The 19,026-nt window shown below is 45.6% G+C and overlaps 1 protein-coding gene across 1 annotated transcript in view; it reads left to right on the forward strand.

Annotated features, from left to right (window-relative positions):
* The window catches only part of LOC108512250 (spermine synthase-like), a gene marked incomplete at its 3' end in the record, with an annotated part of 47,037 nt that overhangs the window by 13,258 nt on the left and 14,753 nt on the right, over positions 1–19,026 (forward strand). The window contains 1 exon segment of the mRNA XM_017847436.1: positions 15,002–15,122. Coding sequence (XP_017702925.1) covers positions 15,002–15,122 — 121 coding nt within the window.

Consider the following 19,026-nt stretch of genomic DNA (forward strand, 5'->3'; position numbering starts at 1 on the left):
CCCCCCCCCCCCCCCCCCCCGCCCCCCCGCCTTTAGACCATCTAGGTACAATGATTTTGGTTGCCTGTTTCAGAGTCATCTGGAAAAATTCTGAAGTACAGATTTCCAAGCCCCTCACATGGCTGCCTTCTCATCTGGAATCCATCATAGTGCACAGCCCTCTCCATGTTTGAGTAGTTTTGACTTGTGTCTTTTGTCTTTCATGTTTATTCTCCAGTGGCACGCACTTGTCCAGCACCTCCTAGGTGCTGAGTAATCTCCTTGGGGGCCCAGTTGAATGTGGACTTGGCTAATAGTACCCTGGTAAAGCCACAGGAAGGGAAGGCAGAGGGACCTCCTCAGCAACATGTGTGTCAAGGACTGTCTAATATAAATATGATATATATATTTTTAACATCACACAATTCCCAGAGTCCAAACTGTTTTATCTTTGGAAATGCTATTTCATTGTTGATTCACGGCCTGGCGTAGATGCTCAGACAGAACCCTCGAAGTATTGTTTTTTTTGAGACAGAGTCTTGCTCTGTTGCCCAGGCTGAAGTGCAGTGGTGTGATCTTGGTTCACTGCAATCCCTGCCTCCTGGGTTCAAGGGATCCCCTTGCCTCAGCCTCCCGAATAGCTGGTATTACAGGCACCCGCTACCATGCCTGGCTAATTTTTGTATTTTAGTAAAGACGGAGTTTCACCGTGTTTGTCAGTCTGGTCTTGAACTCCTGACCTCAAATGATCCGACCACCTTTGCCTCCTAAAGTGCTGAGACTATAGGCATGAGCCACTGCACCCGGCCTTGAATTATTTTAAACACAAAATGGTATGACCCGTAAGGGATTCTGCCCAGTTAAGGTTAGTGAGAAGAAAGCTGGACGTTCGTGATAGTGATGCAGTGCTCAGAAAGCATATTTCATCCTTCCCATATAATGAAACTGGCAGTCCCACGGTTTCTACTTTGGCAAGGAAATTTTGTTTCCCCTTCTGGATGGAGCTAAAGGAAACCATTGTCATTTAACCAGGGCCAGCCTGTGTCCTCTGTTTCAGCCTGCCCCTCTGTCATGAGGGGGTGAAGGTAGGTTGGTAGCTGGGGGCGTCTCCACACGTCACATGCCACTTTTGAACTAAAAGTAAGGGCTGGTCACTTTACCTGGTCCAGATGCATTCCTAACTCATCTCCTGTTCCCTGACCTCAAACACTGCAAGTCCCCTTTCAAAACCTTCTTCTTGTTACTTCTCTAACTTCTCCTTTCTATTGGGTTGTAGCATGATCCCCACCCCCTGCTTTTCTGTGGGTTCTCAACTCTTTTCCTAATCCTCTGCTTTGGTTCTCTTCCACAGCTCTGGGCCAGAGTTTATTCCTTCCTCTTCTCAAAAAAACATGGTCCTTAAGCTGATGGGGCCTACTGAAGAGCATCGTAGGATACCTTGTGTTGTTTGCATGATTCCTTCCAGGAGAGGTCAAGTGGCCTGGTTATTCAGTGTCTCACAGCCACAAACTAATAGATAATATTCCTTCCAGATGAAAGGCAGGCTTTAGTATACTATCTTTCGTCTGTGCCTTATTTTCTAAGTCTTGGCTAGGCTCCATATGGGTTAAATCAGAAGGGTGAGAATGGGTGAGTTTGAATCACTTGGCAACCAGCAAGGTGCTGCCCTCCCCAGTCCCAGTGTCTGTGGGAATTGCTCTCCCTTGCAGTGGGAATGACAAGGCAGGGCAGTGAAATAATTAGCAGCACATTTAAGTTTGCTGTAACTTAGTGCATTGAGTTTTAAGAAATAGCCATTGTGGCTGGTACTCTGTAAACATGCCCATATGGCTTCCCTTAATGCATGTTTGCATGAAAAAAGCTTGGGTGTCATTTCTGTGTTGGTGTTGTGTTTTCTTCTGTGATTAATTTTCTTCTCTGGTTGCTCTTCTCTATGAATATCAGAAACCGTACTATAAAAATTAAAGTCCTGTAAATTTCTCATGCCACTGTCCCTGTTCTGTCACCCAGACAGGAGTACAATGGCGAGATCTCAGCTCACTGCAACCCCTGCCGCCTGGGCTCAAGCGATTCTCCTGCCTCAGCCTCCTGACTAGCTGGGACTACAGGCATGCACCACTGCATCTGGCTAATTTTTTATTTTTATTTTATTTTATTTTGCTATTTTTTGAGATGAAGTCTTGCTCTTGTCACCCAGGCTGGAGTGCAGTGGCGTGATCTCGGCTCACTGCAACCTCTGCCTCCCGTGTTCAAGCGATTCTCCTGCCTCAGCCTCCCGAGTAGCTGGGATTACAGGCACGCGCCACTACACCTGGCTAATTTTTGTGTTTTTAGTAGAGATAGGGTTTCACCATGTTGCTCAGGCTGGTCTCGAACTCTTGACCTTGTGATCTGCCCGCCTTGGCCGCCGAAAGTGCTGGGATTACAGGCGTGAGCCACCACGCCCGGCCTTTTGTATTTTTAGTACAGACGGCATTTCGCCATGTTGCCCAGGCTGGTCTCCAGTAATCCTCCAGCCTCGGCCTCCCAAAGTGCTGGGAGTACAGGCGTGAACCACCACACCTGGCCCGTCTGTATTTTGCAGCCATACTGGCCCCTGTTTGTATTTTGCAGCCATACCTCACCGAGATCTGAGAAGGGTTAGGAAAGCTGTGTGGGAACTGGGCACCAGCCACCTCACTGTGCAGCGACAGTGATTGTGCAGTGACAAAGATTGTTTCTCAATCTTTGTTTCATGTTTGCCCTCCCTACCACCCAGCACTTGAGGCCAAAGAACCTTTGTTTAGATATGTTTTGCTGATTCTCTCCCACAACAGCCACTCAGATATTTGGTAGTCTATGATGGATGGGGACATTTAAAGAAGATCATTCCTTGCAGCCCCTTTACCTGATGCCTGTTGCATCTGAGCCTGTGCCTGGTGGGCAGCTTGTGGTGGAGGAGAAGGAGAAACCAACTACCTTTTTTTTTTTTTGTAAGAATGTATGTATTAGTTTTCTATTGCTGTATGATAAATTACCACAAATATAGTCACCTAACACATAATCACAGTTTATGTGGATTAGTAATCTGAGAATGGCTCGGCTGCATCCATTTTTATTTTATTTTTTTGAGACGGAATCTCTTTCTGTCACCCAGGCTGGAGTGTAGTGGTGCCATCTTGGCTCACTGCAACCTCCGCCTCGTGAGTTCAAGTAATTCTCCTGCCTCAGCCTCCCAAGTAGCCAGGACTACCGGCGCACACCACCACACCCGACTATTTTTTTTGTATTTAGTAGAGACGGGGTTTCGCTATGTTGGCCAGGCTGGTCTCGAACTCCTGACCTCAGATGATCTGCCCGCCTCGGCCTCCCAGAGTGCTGGGATTACAGGCGTGAGCCACTGTGCCTGGCCAGTTGGGTCTGCTTCTAAGGATCTCAAAAGGATGTGGCAGAAGCTGGGCTGTGTTTTCATTTGGAAGCTCTGCTGGGGAAGAATCTTTTTCCACATTCATTCAGATTATTAGCAGAATCCACTTTCTGGGAGCTGAAAGACTGAAGAAACCAGATTCTTACCGACTCTTGGTTGTGGGCTTTCCTCAGGTCCTAGAGACTGCCCACAGCCTTTAGCCACCTGGTCTTCCACCTGGTAGTTCACAGTGTGGCTGCTTTTTCAAGGCAAGAGAAAATCTCTTACTCCACTGTGCTAAACAGAGTCTATCATATCATAACCATGGGGTGAAATCTCATCACCTTGTCATCCTGTATTGATTAGTAGGAAGTCACGAGTCCTACCTACACTCAAGGGGAGGAGATTATTCAAGGACCTGACTCATTGGGACTCACTAGGTATGTGTGCCTTAGTGAGTGATTGCATATGAGCACAGAAGTGATATGGCAAAATTAAATGTCATCTCAATAAGAGATTAAGATTATATGACTTTTTTGAGTTAAAATTACTACATTTTAGAAAACAGTGAATATAGGCCAGGTTTTTAATATCGTTGCCACCTTAGATGTTTTCCAAGAAGATAGAAAAATTCTGGTTGTATATAGGCTATAATACACCTGTTTGCAGAAGCACCTGGAAAGCACTGACAACCCCAAAATATATCCATTTTTGTCCTATACTTTTGTGTGTGTGTGTGTGACAGAGTCTTACTGTGTCACCCAGGCAGTGCAGTGGCGCAATCTTGGCTCACTGCAACCTCTACCTCCTGGGTTCAAGCGATTCTTCCTGCCTCAGCCTCCTGAGTAGCTGGGATTACAGGTGCCCACCCCCACGCCTGTCTAATTTTTTTTTTTGTATTTTTAGTACAGATGGGGTTTCACTGTATGTTGGCCAAGCTGGTTTCGAGCTCCTGAGCTCAAGCGATCCACCTGCCTTGGCCTCCCAGAGGGCTGCGATTACAGGTGTGAGCCACAGCACCTGCCCTGCTATATGCTTTTTTTTTTTGGAGATAGAGTATTGTTCTGTTGCCCATGCTGGAGTGCAGTGGCGCAGTCTAGGCTAACTGCAACCTCCGCCTCCCGGGTTCAAGTGGTTATCCTGCTTCAGCCTCCCAAGTAGCTGTGACAAAAAATTGAAAATATTTATATCAATAGTTTTGGGGTATAGGTGGTTTTGGTTACATGGATAAGTTCTTTAGTGATGATTTTTGTGCACCTGTCACTCGAGCAGTCTACACTGTACCCAATATGTAGTCTTTTATCCCACACCCGCTTTCCACTCTTCTCTCGTAGCCCCGAAAGTCCATTATGGCATTCTTATGTCTTTGCATCCTCATAGCTTAGCACGACAGTTATAGGTGGGGACATATGATATGCTTTTCCATTCTTGAATTACTTCACTTAGCCTAATGGCTTCCAGTTCCATCCAAGTTGCTGCAAAACACATTATTTCATTCCTTTTTACGGCTGAGTAGTATTCCATGGTATATATACCACATTTTCTTTTTTTTGAGACGGTGTCTTGCTCTGTCACCCAGGCTGGAGTGCAGCAGTGTGATCTCTGCTCACTGCAACCTCCGCCTCCTGTGTTTAAATGATTCTCCCGCCTCAGCCTCCCAAGTAGCTGGGATTATAGGTACGCAGCACCACGCCCAGCTAATTTTTGTATTTTCAGTAGAGATGCTGTTTTGCCATGTTGGCCAGGCTGGTCTTGAACTCCTGACTTCAAGTGATCCCTGCACCTTGGCCTCCCAAAGTGCTGGGGTTACAGGCATGAACCATCATGTCCGGCCAGTATACCACATTTTCTTTATCCAGTCGATCAGTGGGCATTTAGGTTGGTTCCATATTTTTGGAATTGCAAATTGTGCTGCTATAAACGTGTATGCATGTCTTTTCATATAATGGTTTTTTTTTTTTTTTTTTTTTTTTTTGAGACTGAGTCACTCTTTTGCCCAGCGTGGAGTGCAGTGGCCTGATCTCTGCTCACTGCAACCTCTGCCTCCTAGGTTCAAGTGATTCTTCTGCCTCAGCCTCCCGAGTAGCTGGGATTACAAGCGTCTGCCACCATGCTGGGCTAACTTTTGTATTTTTAGTAGAGATGGGGTTTCACGATTGGGGATTCACGATAGGGATTCACGAATTAGCTGGGTGTGGTGCTGCGTACCTATAATCCCAGCTACTTGGGAGGCTGAGGCAGGAGAATCTCTTGAACACAGGAGGCGGAGGTTGCGGTGAGCAGAGATCACACTGCTGCACTCCAGCCTGGGTGACAGAGCAAGACACCGTCTCAAAAAAAAGAAAATGTGGTATCTATACCATGGAATACTACTCAGTCATAAAAAGGAATGAAATAATGTGTTTTGCAGCCTGTTGGCCAGGCTGGTCTTGAACTCCTGACCTCAAACCTTGGCTTCCCAAAGTGCTGGGATTATAGGCGTGAGCCACCACACCCAGCTTTGTTTTTCAGATAATGGCTTTTTTTCCTCTGGGTATATGCCCAGTAATGGGACTGCTGGATGCAATGGTAAGTCTACTTTTAGTTCTTTAAGGAATCTCCATGCTGTTTTCCACAGTGGTTGTACTAGTTGATATTCCCACCAGCAGTGTAAAAGTGTTCCCCTTTCACCACATCCACACCAACATCTATTATTTTTTGACTTTTTAATAATAGTCATTCTTGCAGGAGTAAGGTGGTATCTCATTGTGGTTTTTGCATTTTCCTGATAACTAGTGATGTTGAGCATTTTTTCATGTTTGTTGGCTGTTTATCTTCTTTTGAGAATTGTCTGTTGCCCATGTCCTTTGCCCACTTTTTGATGAGATGGTTTTTTTCCTTGCTGATTTGAGTTCCTTGTAGATTCTGGATATTAGCCCTTTGTCAGATGCATAGTTTGTAAATATTTTCTCACACTCTGTGGGTTATCTGATGATTATTTCCTTGGCTGTGCAGACACTTTTTAGTTTAATTAGGTCCTGTTTATTTATTTTTGGTTTTGTTGCATTTGCTTTTGGGTTCTTTTGTCATGAATTCTTTGCCTAAGCCAGTGCCTAGAAGAGTTTTTCTGATGTTATCGTTATTTCCTAGAATTTTTATGGTTTCAGGTTTTAGATGTAAGTCTTTGATCCACCTTAAGTTGGTTTTTTGTGTAAGGTGAGAGATGAGGATCCATTTTCTTTCTTCTACGTGTGGCTTGCCGGTGGAGAAACCAACTTCTGAGACTTCTCCATTGCCTTGGCAACCTTGCAGTAAGTGGGATTCTGAAGGCTCAGCTTGTTTGGGATTTTTGGGGAACAGCTTTATTGAGATATAATTCATATGCCATATAACTCCTTTATCGAACATGTACAGTTCAGTGGCTTTCAGGATATTTGCAGAGTTGTGTGACCATCATGAAAATCAACTTTAGAACATTTTCATCACCTCAAAAACAAACCCTGTGCCCCTTAGCCATCACCCTTATTCCTCCCCACCATTCTTCCCAGCCTCTGGCAACCACTAATCTGCTTTACATCTCTATGAATTTGTCTTTTCTGTTTTGTTTTTTGAGGTGGAGTTTCGCTCTTGTTGCCCAGGCTGGAGTGCAGTGGCACCATCTTGGCTCACCTCAACCTCCGCCTCCCAGGTTCAAGCGATTCTCCTGCCTCAGCCTTCCTAGTAGCTGGGATTATAGGCATGTGCCATCACGCCTGGCTGAGAATTTACCTTTTCTGGACATAACAAATAGAATTACTTTTTTCGGTTAGCATAGTGAAAGCTACTTTCACTTAGCATAGTGTTTTTAAGGTCTGATTGTGTTGTATGTAGTGTGTATCAGTACTTCATTCCTTTTATGCCTGAATAGTGCATGGATAACCACAGTTTGCTTATCCATCTATAACTTGATGGCAGTTTGGGTCATTTCTACTTTCTGGCTATTACATATCATGCTACTGTGAACATCTGTGTTGGCTTGGGTTGTGTGTCATGAGCTTCATTTCCTCATCATGCAGCTGTTGTAAAAAGGACTAGATATAGGGCTGTAAAGCCAAGCCACGCCAAAGGACCACCTGCTTGACCTAGAAATTCATTAAGCTTCTAATATCTGAGAAGTCTAATAGGCAGATCCTTTTTTAAAATTAAAAAGTTAAATTTTTAATTGTAAACTAAAATTTTCTTTTGTGAAATTGAAGGCTTTTTTGCATATCACTTGATTTCTGTAATCTGGACCTGCTGCCTGTCAGTCTTCATGCTTTTGATGGACCTAGCACATTCTGAGTTCAAAAGATGCTCTCAAACCCTTAGGCAGTGCTCAGCCATGGGTTTGGGTGAAAAGGAGACTTGAGGGATGCTGTGCTCTTTGTCATTCTTTCCAGAGGGGTTATGCCAGTGGCGTTGGTGACTCCTGAAGAGATACTTCTTTAACTTGACTCCTGAACAGGTACTTCTTTAACTTGGTGTAATTTATGTAAATTTTAGTGCACCAGTTCTGAGTTTTGACCAATGCATACAGTTGTGTAACCACCACTGTTATCAAGATTAGAAACATCTGAACGGGCTTTTAAAGCAGCTACCTGATTTCAAATTGGATTGGAATCCAGTTTCCTTTCCTCTTTTAGGTTTAGGGGTCTATCAAGAAAAACCAGAAAGCTGCTTTATGTGTGAAGGGAAATTGTGCACAACCTGAGCCTGGCTCTCAGGTTATCTGACGTTAGGATCTGGGGTTTAGGAGAAAGGATGCCTGCATTTGTGCTCCCCCTTGCAGGGGAGTTGCAGACTGGCTCTATTGCCAGCCAGCTCGCACACCGTCTTCCCATGGAGAAAGTGCAGATCTCTGAAAGGAGCAGGCAGGGAGGGGCTGGGTGTAAGCCTGACCAAAGGTGGGGGGGCCCCTTGGACTTAGGTGGCAAAGTGGTAAGCATGGGTGGGGAAGGCGTGAGTGAGTGTCTGTGTGTGTGTGTGTGTGTGTGTGTGTGTGTGTGTGTGTAGGGGCACTGAGAATAAAGTGTTGAGTGAGGGCATGGAGCTCTGGAAATCTCGGCAGTTCTGTGGTGGCTGGGGCTGCGGTTGCTGGAGCAGTAGGTGGGCTGGAGGTTCAGGTTTGGATCTTATCACTTGGCATGATGTGATGATGGGGATGACTAACCCACTCCTTGGAGCCAGTTCTGGGAGAGACCTAGGAGGGAAAGGGGCTTGATAGTGAGGTATGAAATTTTCAGTCTTCATAACTAAAAATATGCTTAGTGAGAATAGATATTCATCTCCCAACTTCACAAGCCAGGTGCTCCTTGACCATGAGAGAGCTGAAAGGAGTGTGAATGTAAATCTGTTCCAACCGCCTCATTTTGCAGAGGAGAATGTGAAGGCTTTGGCCTGTCGAGTCTGATGGCTCTGCCTAAGGGGAGGGATGGTGACCACACACAAGACAGTCCGAGTTGTGTAGCCTTCAGAAAGCACCCAGTGTGCTCATGGCCTGAGTTTTCTTAGCTAAAGTTTATGAAGTTGAAAAAACATTCACAAGCCAAAGTCACAAGTAGAGAGATTTTTTGTTGTTGTTTTTTGTCTTTCTGGATGTGTAAGAATTGCATATTTCCTTAGGGCAGCCTCTAATGGAATTTAGTTAAGGAGGATGTTAGATTCTCAAAGCTGAAGGAGGAGCAGTAATATAACATGTATGTCTTTTTTTTTTTCCTGCCAGGTTTGGTTTTGATTCAGAGTGACTCCCTGGCCTGGTAAGGTTGGCTAGTACAGCTAATCTGCTTTATGCACACAGGGCTGCGTATCATATGGATCGGTGATTAAATAGCAGTACAAAACCATGAGGGAAGGAAGGAACTGACGTTGATTCTGGGTTCTATAGAGGATCCCTACAAAGTAGTGTTTCTACTTTATGAGGAAATTAGGTCTGTAAGTGAAAAGTCCTGGCTAGCGAGTTTGGGTGGGGTGGAGAGACTCTGATGGGAGGCTTGGAGGGGCCTGTTATGGGGACTGTTAAGTGGCTGGTGATGTAACCATTGATGAGAGTAGGGAAGTAACAAGCCTGATTTTAATTCGAGACTTGTGATTGGAACAGTGCTGGGAGCAGTTGCACAGGAGGCAGGTTCCAGCTAGATACACAGATTTGCGCTTCGGGCCTCTGGAGCTGATATTCAGGGTAGGAAGAATGAGGTTCTCCAGGACGGGCATACAAATGGTTCCCTGGTAGAAAATGAGGCAGGAGGTGAAGCTTAGGACTTGATTCTTTTTCCCCCTTCCTGTCTTCCCTTCCTTTCCTTCAGTAGTGCTGTATTTAATTTGGACTAGTTTATTCATTTTAAGTTATTGTTGAACAAACACACAAAGTAGGCAGTGGGCTGGAAATGGGGGCATTGCGTTGTTCAGTAGACAAAGGACATGTTTTGCCTTGGGAGAGGTCACTGTGTTTCTGAGCACTTTGGAAGGCTGAGCGATCTACTAGTTACAATATCTTGGCCATTGAAGTGAATTTTCTGAGAACTTCTGCCAAAGAAGAACATTTCATTGGCCTAGTTTGGATGACTATGTCTCCTTGAAAGTAGTGTGATGAGCTCTTTTAGCATTTGAATCTATCTTCACATTTTCTTCTGATTTGTGGACATTTACGACCTTGCTATCCTGTGTTCTCAAGTTTGGGTATATTCTGACCTCAGGCTCGTTTTCACCTGAGTATAGAGCATGTAGTAGTTCTCAAGGGATTGTGTTGCCCCTCTCCTGCCTTTGGGGCAGTTGGGGTGGGGGGTCTTTTATTGACAAGCAAAGACATTCCTGACATTTACTGAGTATGACGGTTTACCAAAGTCCTGTGAAAGACGGGGCAGCCTTTCTTACCACATTGTTAACCTTGCCCCTGATAGCAAGGAACCCTGATAGCGCAAGTCTGATTTGTTTGGTTATTTTATAAGTTCCATGCTAGACAGGCTTAAAGGTTGAAATTTGGAATAATTCCAAAGCATGTTCTGGGGCATGTGCCAGGTTACCCTTGGCTTCAGTTAGTAAAGAGTTCTAACTTTTTTCAGCCCTTCTGTTGAGCATTTTCTATAACTTTTTCGTGGCTTAATGAGTATAAGTGGTCTGGAAATGGTAGGGATTTTCTTTTCCTTTTTTTGTGTTGGGTGATTTAGATTAGTGGTTCTCAACTGTGGCTGGACATTGGAATTTCCCAGGGAGCTGTTGAAAATACTGATGCCTGGGTCCCACCCCCACATTTCTATTTAATTGGCCTAATGTGTGGCATTGGAATTTTTCAAAACTCCCAAGGTGATTATTATTTACTTTTTGAAATAGGATCTCACTGTTGCCCAGGCTGAAGTGAGGTGGCGCAATCATGGGTCACTGCGCCTTCACCTCCCAGGCTAAGATGTTCCTCCCATCCCAGCCTCCTGGGTAGCTGGGACTATAGGGACGTGCCACTATGTCCGGCTAGTTTTTGTATTTTTGGTAGAGACAGATTTTGCCACGTTGCGCAGGCTGGTCTCGAATTCCTGGGCCCAAGTGATCCTCCTGCCTTGACCTCCTAAAGTGTTGGGATTACAGGCGTGAAACACCATGCCTGGCCTCCCTGGGTGAATTATAATGCACAGCTAGGATTGTAAACCACTGGTCTAGATGTTCTTGAACCACTGCAAAAATATAGTAATAAAGGATGATGAATTCAGCCAAATAAAATAATTTTTTATTTGCCCACAAAACATTTATTGAGCACCTGGGATCAAGATGACTAAGTGAGCCACCTCATGCTTTTGCTTTGTTTTCCCTTAAAAAGCCCTGATTTGGAAAGAGATACTACTGCGGAGTTTTCAGCTCTAGCCCCCCTCCCTGGAGTGTCTTCCCCAAGGGCTGGATGACAGGGGAGGCCCCAATCAGGAGGAAGGTGAGGATGAAGGGAGGTGAATGGTGGGCAAAATGATGGTGTCCCCATAAGGCCCTGCAGACACCTTCCTGGCAGGGCTAGCATGCTCAGATGCCCACGGGGACCCGGCGGCCGCACAAATGAACAGGGCTTGTGGGTAAATGAGCTTCCAGAAAGACTTTCAGTTTTGGCCTGTTTTTACTGAACTTGGTGAGAAAGCCTATAGTGTGGGAACAAGTAATGCTTCAAGTCAGATTTCTTGTATAGTTTTTCCTTCAGTTTGAAACCTGGCCGGAGGACTTTCTTTAGCCCACACGGTGCTTTTTTGTCAATTGTGCCAGTTAGAAAAAGGGGATGGCCACTACACTGGGCTTGGCCAGCAGTCAAATCCTTTGCATAGATCAGACAAAGACCCCCCTTTCCTTGGCCTAAGGGATGAGGTTCATCCCAGCTCAGCCACCCAGGCCAGGGTCCTCGTTCACTGCACAACCTGGTCAATTACACGCAGGGTGGCCTTGTCTAGATTGTTCGTTCACCAGCATGGGGGTTTGGGTTCTGTTTTGTAATGTGCCAACAGAACCATCTTGAGGCCATTTACCAGGAGTGATTATTTGTTTTATATGCTTTCAAAACAGAAAATATCTGTTCTAGCCAAGAACAAATTGCTTAATTTTAGAATGGCTCTTCAGATTCAGGGAAAGTTCTGCCTGGCTCGGTACACTCAAGCCACCTCCACAGTGGGCTGGCCCACCATACTTCAGTGACAAACGCAAACTGAACAAGGTTAGTTTATCTTACCAAGTTTGAAATCAGATTTATTTTAGTGAAGTAGAATTCAGTCTTAAATGCTACAGTTCTGGGGATATAATTCAGACCTTGGCTTTTAATTTCCTGAAACCAATTTCAGAATAGCAAAGCAAGCTAGATTATTTTCTGCCAAATGACTTTCCCAGAGGCACAGTTTTGCTAGGAACAAATGAGAGCTTAAGGATTCATTGGGCCACCACTGCTCGGTGTTTACAGATGCTTGTGCTGCTGTGAAAGTGTGACGTGGATTCTGCACTGGTAGTCTCTCCCTGATGTGGGACTTTTTCTTGGAGGTTCTTTGATTTTGGCCATCTGTAGGGCTTGACCACCCTGACATCCATCCCTACCCAAGTCCTCGCAAGTTTCAGCTGCATCCTCACTTTGGCTAGCCAGACCCCTGCATTCTGAGGGGGAGGAAACCATTTCTTTGGGGGTAAACACCTGTTGGTGACTTTCAGAAGGGGTTCCTCTAGTTCTTAGGGCTGTCTGAAGTCCCTTTGCTTTTTCTCTTCTTCCTCTCTCAGTTGCTGATACCCCACGGGTCTCAGGGTTGTGGCGCATTTATTTCTACCTATACCCATTTGGGGATTTAGGGTTACACTCTGTCATCTAGTTTTGTTCCAGATGTTGTCCATGAGTTTTGGCTGGGCTATCAACTGCTCTGTTTGGCAATTCTGAATATTAAATTATGTTTTCACTGCCACTTTTAGTATTCTGTTTGCTATTGTTAAAGTTGAAAATGAATTTTGGGCAGGTGTATTAGCTTGCTAGGGCTGCTGTAACAAAGTACTACAAACTGGATAGCTTACAATGGCAGAGATGTATTCTCTCACAATTCTGGAGGCCAGAAGTTTCCGATCAAAACGTGACAGGCCCATGCTTCCCCAGAAGGCTCTAGGGGAGAATCCATCCTTGCCTCTTCAGCTTCTGGTGTGCTTGTAGCTGTCCTGGGCTTGGCGTGTGGCTCTTAATCACTCCAACCTCTGCCTCCGTCTTATGTCACCTGCCCCCTTTTCTCCCTGTATCTTTTCTTCTGTCTCTTATAAGGGCACTTGTCATTGGGTTTAGGGTCTGGGTACCTGGATAATCCAGATGCTTTCATCTCAAGATCCTTAACTTAGTTACATCTACACAGACCCTTTTCCAAAGAAAGTCACATCCCCAGGTTCTGGAGATTAAGACGTGGATATATCTTTTTGGGGCCACTGTTATACCCACTACAGTGGGAGAGGGTGAAATCTTCTGATTTTTAAATGGCAACTAATTTACACTTCAGTCTGTTCAGGGACTGGGTGCAGTGGCCCATGCCTGTAATCCCAACACTTTGGGAGGCTGAGGCAGGTGGATTGCTTGAGCTCAGGAGTTTGAGACCAGCCTGGGCAACATGGTGAAACCCCATTGCTACCAAAAATGTACAAATTTAGTTGGGCATGGGCTGGGCGCGGTGACTCATGCTTGTAATCCCAGCACTTTGGGAGCCTGAGGCGGGCAGATCATGAGGTCAGGAGATTGAGGCCATCCTGGCTAACACGGTGAAACCCTGTCTCTACTAAAAATAAAAAAAAATTAGCCGGGCGAGGTGACAGGCACCTGTAGTCCCAGCTACTTGGGAGGCTGAAGCAAGAGGATCACTTAAGCCCAGGAAGCAGAGGTTATAGTGAGCCGAGATTGCGCCAATGCACTTCAACCTGGGTGACAGAGGGAGATCCGGTCTCAAAAAATAAAAAAAGTCTGTGCAAGCCAGAATAAGACATATCTGTCCATTTTGGCCTCCAAACTCCCCGTTTGTAGCCTTCATTCAGTGGCCTTGGGAACACAGTTCTGAGTCACTAGAGATAGACTCTTTATGCATAGTGAACAAGTCCTTAACATCCCAGTTCTAGTTTCGGCACTACTTAGTTTATGGCAGAAATTCTAACGTCATTTTCTTGGCAAATCACACTGCAGTCAGCTGTGACTCTATGTTTTTCTTTTACCTCTGTTCAGGTCACAGAGACGCTTCGTTTTGATATTTACCAGGCTGTTTTTCCCCTCACAGGAGCCAGCCTTCAGAGGGCTGGTGGGAAAGTAAAGAGTAATTCCTCTTGTCATATCTTGGTTCTTTGTTTTACATTTATTAGGGAATGCCTGCTTTGTAGATAGAACTAGAGAACAAGTTGCATTTACCCCTTATTCTAAGTATTGTAATGTTGGATGTTCTTGAAGATCCTGGCTTCAAGTGAACCTGCAGAGGTTAATGTACTTTACGTGGGAACACTGATTGCACTTTTGGGAGTAGGACCATGGGCAGGATGGGAGACAGGAAGATTGGCTTCTGTGACCATGGGGGTGGGGTGGGGAGACTGACAAGCCAGCAGGTTGTCCCATATGGAATCGTTGTCCAGTTTCTACCATTGAGAGCTATGTTACTGAGGATTACTGTTGGATATTTTTTTCCAGTTATAAAAGCAGCACATCGTTTTTGTAAAACATGGGGAAAAAAGCTTGTCATTTATGTTACTCATCAGCAGTGGACAGGTATCCCCTTTCTAGTACCATGTGTCCTCATTAATTTATTTAACCTGAAGTGGAATCTCATTTGTTGTTCTTGCATTTATTTGCATTTCTTTAATTTCTGCTTAGAGTGAATATTTTGTTATGCTGTCTCTAGGCTGAAGATGTCTCCATCCTTGGCACAGCTATTTGTGGTCGGCTTTTGTGTTCTTACCATCACGTAATCTGGTGGTCTGTGTCGCCTTTCCTTGCAGGGTGGAGAATGTTTATCACTCATGTCATGACAAGGGATAAGTGACACTGACAACTTTGTTCAGGTTTTTTTTTTTTTTTTTTTTTTTTTTTTTTTTTTTTTTTTTGTTAAAGGTCAGTCCTCAAACTGTGCCTCATTGGCCTTCCTTCTGAATGTTTCTTTCTGACCATCTTGCCTTCTTCCCTTTGTTCTCCAGCTGATGGTGAGACCATTCTAAAAGGCCTCCAGTCCATTTTCCAGGAGCAGGGAATGGCGGAGTCGGTGCACACCTGGCAGGACCATGGCTATTTAGCAACCTACACAAACAAGAATGGCAGGTGAGCAGTCTCCGGTGTTGTTCTTCATATCTAGTCACTTATGAGCAGGATGGGTGACAGAGTGGAGGATGGGGGTGGCACCTGGCTTTTTTTTTTTCTCCTTTGGCATCTTTTAGGATGGGGCTGGAACTTGGTGCTTCTCAACCCTAGCTGCACATCAGAATCTCCTGGTAGCGTTACCGACCACAGGTTCTTAAGCTCTCATGTATATATAGATTGACAGGAGGTCAAACATGTTTCCTAGACAAGTTTTTTGTTAAGACTTATGCCCAGAGTGAGCATAAGGGAGGCAGCCCAGGAAAAGTTTTGTGGCTGACTCCCCCGAGGGGAGCTGCAGGTGATGTTTTGAAGGGAGTGATGTGAATAGTTCATGAGGTAGATGAGTGTAATTACAGGTACGCACCTAGTTAGTGGTGTGCAGATGCAGTGAGACCTCTTGCTTAATGTATGCACCCTGAAGTGGCTGGTGAGCCCGCTCTTGGCGGGGACTTTAGTGTAATAGTACGACAGGGGCAGGATCGCTCATTGGGCGCATGCAAGTGGTAGGTCAGCTCCCTGGAGTAAAAAGTTTACGGTGGAACTTAGCCTCTTAAGTCCCTGGAGTAAGATTTACCATAGGATGCTGCTTATCTTAGTGTTTCCCGGTCTCTTGGTCAGCAAGGATGATATCAGAGGGGCTGGGGTCCGGATGGATGGGTTGGTTGGGGTGCCCGCCACCTGTGAGGACCCACTAGTTTGCAGCAGAGGCCCGTAGTGGGCATGCCGGGGCCTTCTCGCTGCAGGATGCTGAGCTGCAGATGCTCTTGCTCAGGTCAAAGTATGGTGGGTGCAGGCTGAGGGTACCTGCTTTAGGTGGCCAGCAGCAGTGCTGCAGGGCCCCAGGGACAGCCTGCACAGAGCCTCAAGCAGCGCTTTGCCATCTTCCTGGCTCCTAGAGCCTGGTATTTCTGGAAATAAGTGTGTTATTGGGGTGGGGGGAGCCCAGGTCCCTTCTCTACACTGTTTCTGGAGAGCTTTCACGAAACACTCGTGCCTGGGCATTTCCCCCAGAAATTGAGGTCACAGGTCCTGGACATCTGGATTTCTCCAAAGCCCCAGTGGTTCTGTGTGGCCAGGACCAAGAGCCCCTGGCGGCATAAGCAGTTTGAAATGGCAGGCAGTGATCCCCTGGGCCCCTACCGCAAGAGTTCTTGATGAAATAGCGGGTCTGCGACAGGGCCCAGATTCAATTTTCAGGAAGCTCCCGGGGGATGCTGATGCTGCTGAACTGCTGACCACACTTTGAGTAGCACTGTTATGACTGATTATCAGCTACTGCAGACCATGGTAAAATGCAGAAGAAAACCTAAACTAAGAAATGACTGATAACAAGAAACCAGTGCGTTGACCTCTTGGTATTTCCTTAAATCTTGGTTTGTATTGTAACTGGACTGGCTTAGTATGTAAAACTACTAATTAAGATTCTTAGTAATTTGCACTATCAATTTAGAAATGTAATAGGGTGCGGTGTATACTGCTTGGGCGATGGGTGCACCAAAATCTCACAAATCAGTACTAAAGAATTTACTCATGTAACTAAACGCCACCCGTTCCCCAATAACCTATGGAAATAAACATTAAAATAAATAAAAATGTGAACTCCAGGATGGGGTATTTTCGATGACTTTTATTCTGTTACCTCAATGGGTACCCAGTACTGGAATTCCACGTGGCTTCCTTAATGTCCCACTTTCTCTCCCTTTGTTTCTCTATTAAAGGAAAAAGTAGCCACCTCCATTATATTCCAGAGACCTAGAGATGAGGGAAACCTGTACTTTTTGAGCTCACTGCCCCTTCCATTATTCTCTCTATAAGTCTCCATGGCCCACTCCTGTGGCATTAATTGGTGTTCTCTATCCTGATACCTCTCAAAGACATCCAAACCTCTTCTTCCCCAAGCCCAGACTTGTATTTCTAACCATGCAGCAAACCTCCCTGTGTGTTTAGTAGATACCTCAAATGTATCTAAGATGATGGTTTCTTCCTTACATGAACGCTACCACCAAACCCCCCTCTCCCCTGTGTCCTTTCCTTCCCTGCTCTGACCCAGATGGTCTCTTGGAAGCAGAGGCTGTAGCTGTCCTAGAGCCCTCTGGCTCCTGCAGGATTACACTCAGCCCCTCCCTGTACCTGCCGCCTCTCACTGTTTTTACTGTGGTCCATCTTTTGGGGACCACAGCAAATCGGAACTCATCATCCACCGCCTCCGGTGGCAGGCTCCTCAGCCAGCACCAGGTGAAAAGTTGCACTTTATCTCCTAAAGGCCTTTGCAGCTGGGCCCTGCCTACCTCTCTGTGACAATTATTGAAGTTTCTGCCATAGACACCAATTCCAGTTGTACAGAAGACTTAGAATTCCTCCCAGAAGGGGTTTTTGAGTGACAAGAGCTGTTTGGAAACTGCTTTGAAAAGCAGTAAACAGAAACAAAAAAAAACCCAAATGAACTGCTTAGGGTGTTGTTGTTGTTGTTGTTGTTTTTGAGACCAAGTCTTGCTCTATTCCCCAGGCTGGAGTGCAGTGGCGCAATCTTGGCTCACTGCAGCCTCTGCCTCCTGGATTCAAGCAGTTCTCCCACCTCAGCCTTCCGAGTGGCTAGAATTACAGGCACTCACCCCCACATCCAGATAAGTTTGTGTTTTTAATAGAGACGGGGTTTCACCATGTTGCCCAGGCTGGTCTCGAACTCCTGGCTCAAGCCATCCACCTGCCTCAGCCTCTCAAAGTGTTGGGATTACAGGCGTGAGCCACCGCGCCTGGCCAGCTTAGTTTTTAAGAGTTTTCTACTTGGTCTCCTTCCTCTCTCACTTGGTCAACTGGTACCCACCCCGAGGTGCCTGTCCTGAAACCTCACCTCTCCTACCCATGCATGGGCTTGGGGAAAGGACCTGAGCCACCTTTATTCAGGTTCTCTATTCCCTTCCCCCGACCCTGGGCACATTTTTCCCCCTCTAGTTCTGGTTTTATCCCTAGGAGCACCTTAATCCTTGACTCTGCCTTCTAGCATTCTCTGTGTTCATGCTAGAACCACCCAAGTGGATAAAGGGGACATTATTTCTCTGTTGTTCCTTCCCCCCTCCTCTCTGCTGCCAGTGAAGGAGGGAAAGGAAAGATGATCCTCTCATTCTGGTGTAGAAGAGTTTGTGGACTGGGGCAAGAACTTGATTTTGAGGTCACTTAAGGGCTGAAGGTGAAAAATTAACTAGTTTTGTTTTATTTTAAATTTTTTATAGAGACAGGGTCTCACTCTGTCGCCCAGGCTGGAGTGCAGTGGTGCGATCATGGCTCACTGCGGCCTCGATCTCCCAGGCATAAGGAATCCTCCTGCCTCATCCTCCCAAGTAGCTGGGACTACAGGCGTGTGCCACCGTGCCTAGTTTATTATTTTTATTTTTTTTTTTTTTTTTTTTTTTTTTAATCCAAGCACACTGTATTCTCTGAGCATAATTCATCTTCTAATTTAGTATTTTTCAAACATTTCTTTACCTATAATTTATAGTAGGAGGTCATCACAACCCTGGAAATACACATCTGTGTAAATGCAAAACAAATACATGCATAGACCAGGTGCAGTGGCTCACGCTTGTAATCCCAACACTTTGAGAGGCCAAGGCGGGTGGATCACCTGAGGTCAGGAGTTTGAGACCAGCCTGGCTGACATGGTGAAACCCCGTCTCTACTGAAAATACAAAATTAACCAGGTGTGGTGGGACACGCCTGTGGTCCCAGCTACTTAGGAGGCTGAGACAGAAGAATTGCTTGAACCCAGGAGGTGGAGGCTGCAATGAGCTGAGATCATGTCACACTGCCCTCCAGCCAGGGCAAGACAGAGTGAGACTCTGTCTCAAAAAAAAAAAAAAAAAAAAAA

Source organism: Rhinopithecus bieti, unplaced genomic scaffold (assembly GCF_001698545.2).
Source record: "Rhinopithecus bieti isolate Rb0 unplaced genomic scaffold, ASM169854v2 scaffold_30418, whole genome shotgun sequence".
In the NCBI taxonomy this organism is placed as follows: Eukaryota; Metazoa; Chordata; class Mammalia; order Primates; family Cercopithecidae; genus Rhinopithecus; species Rhinopithecus bieti.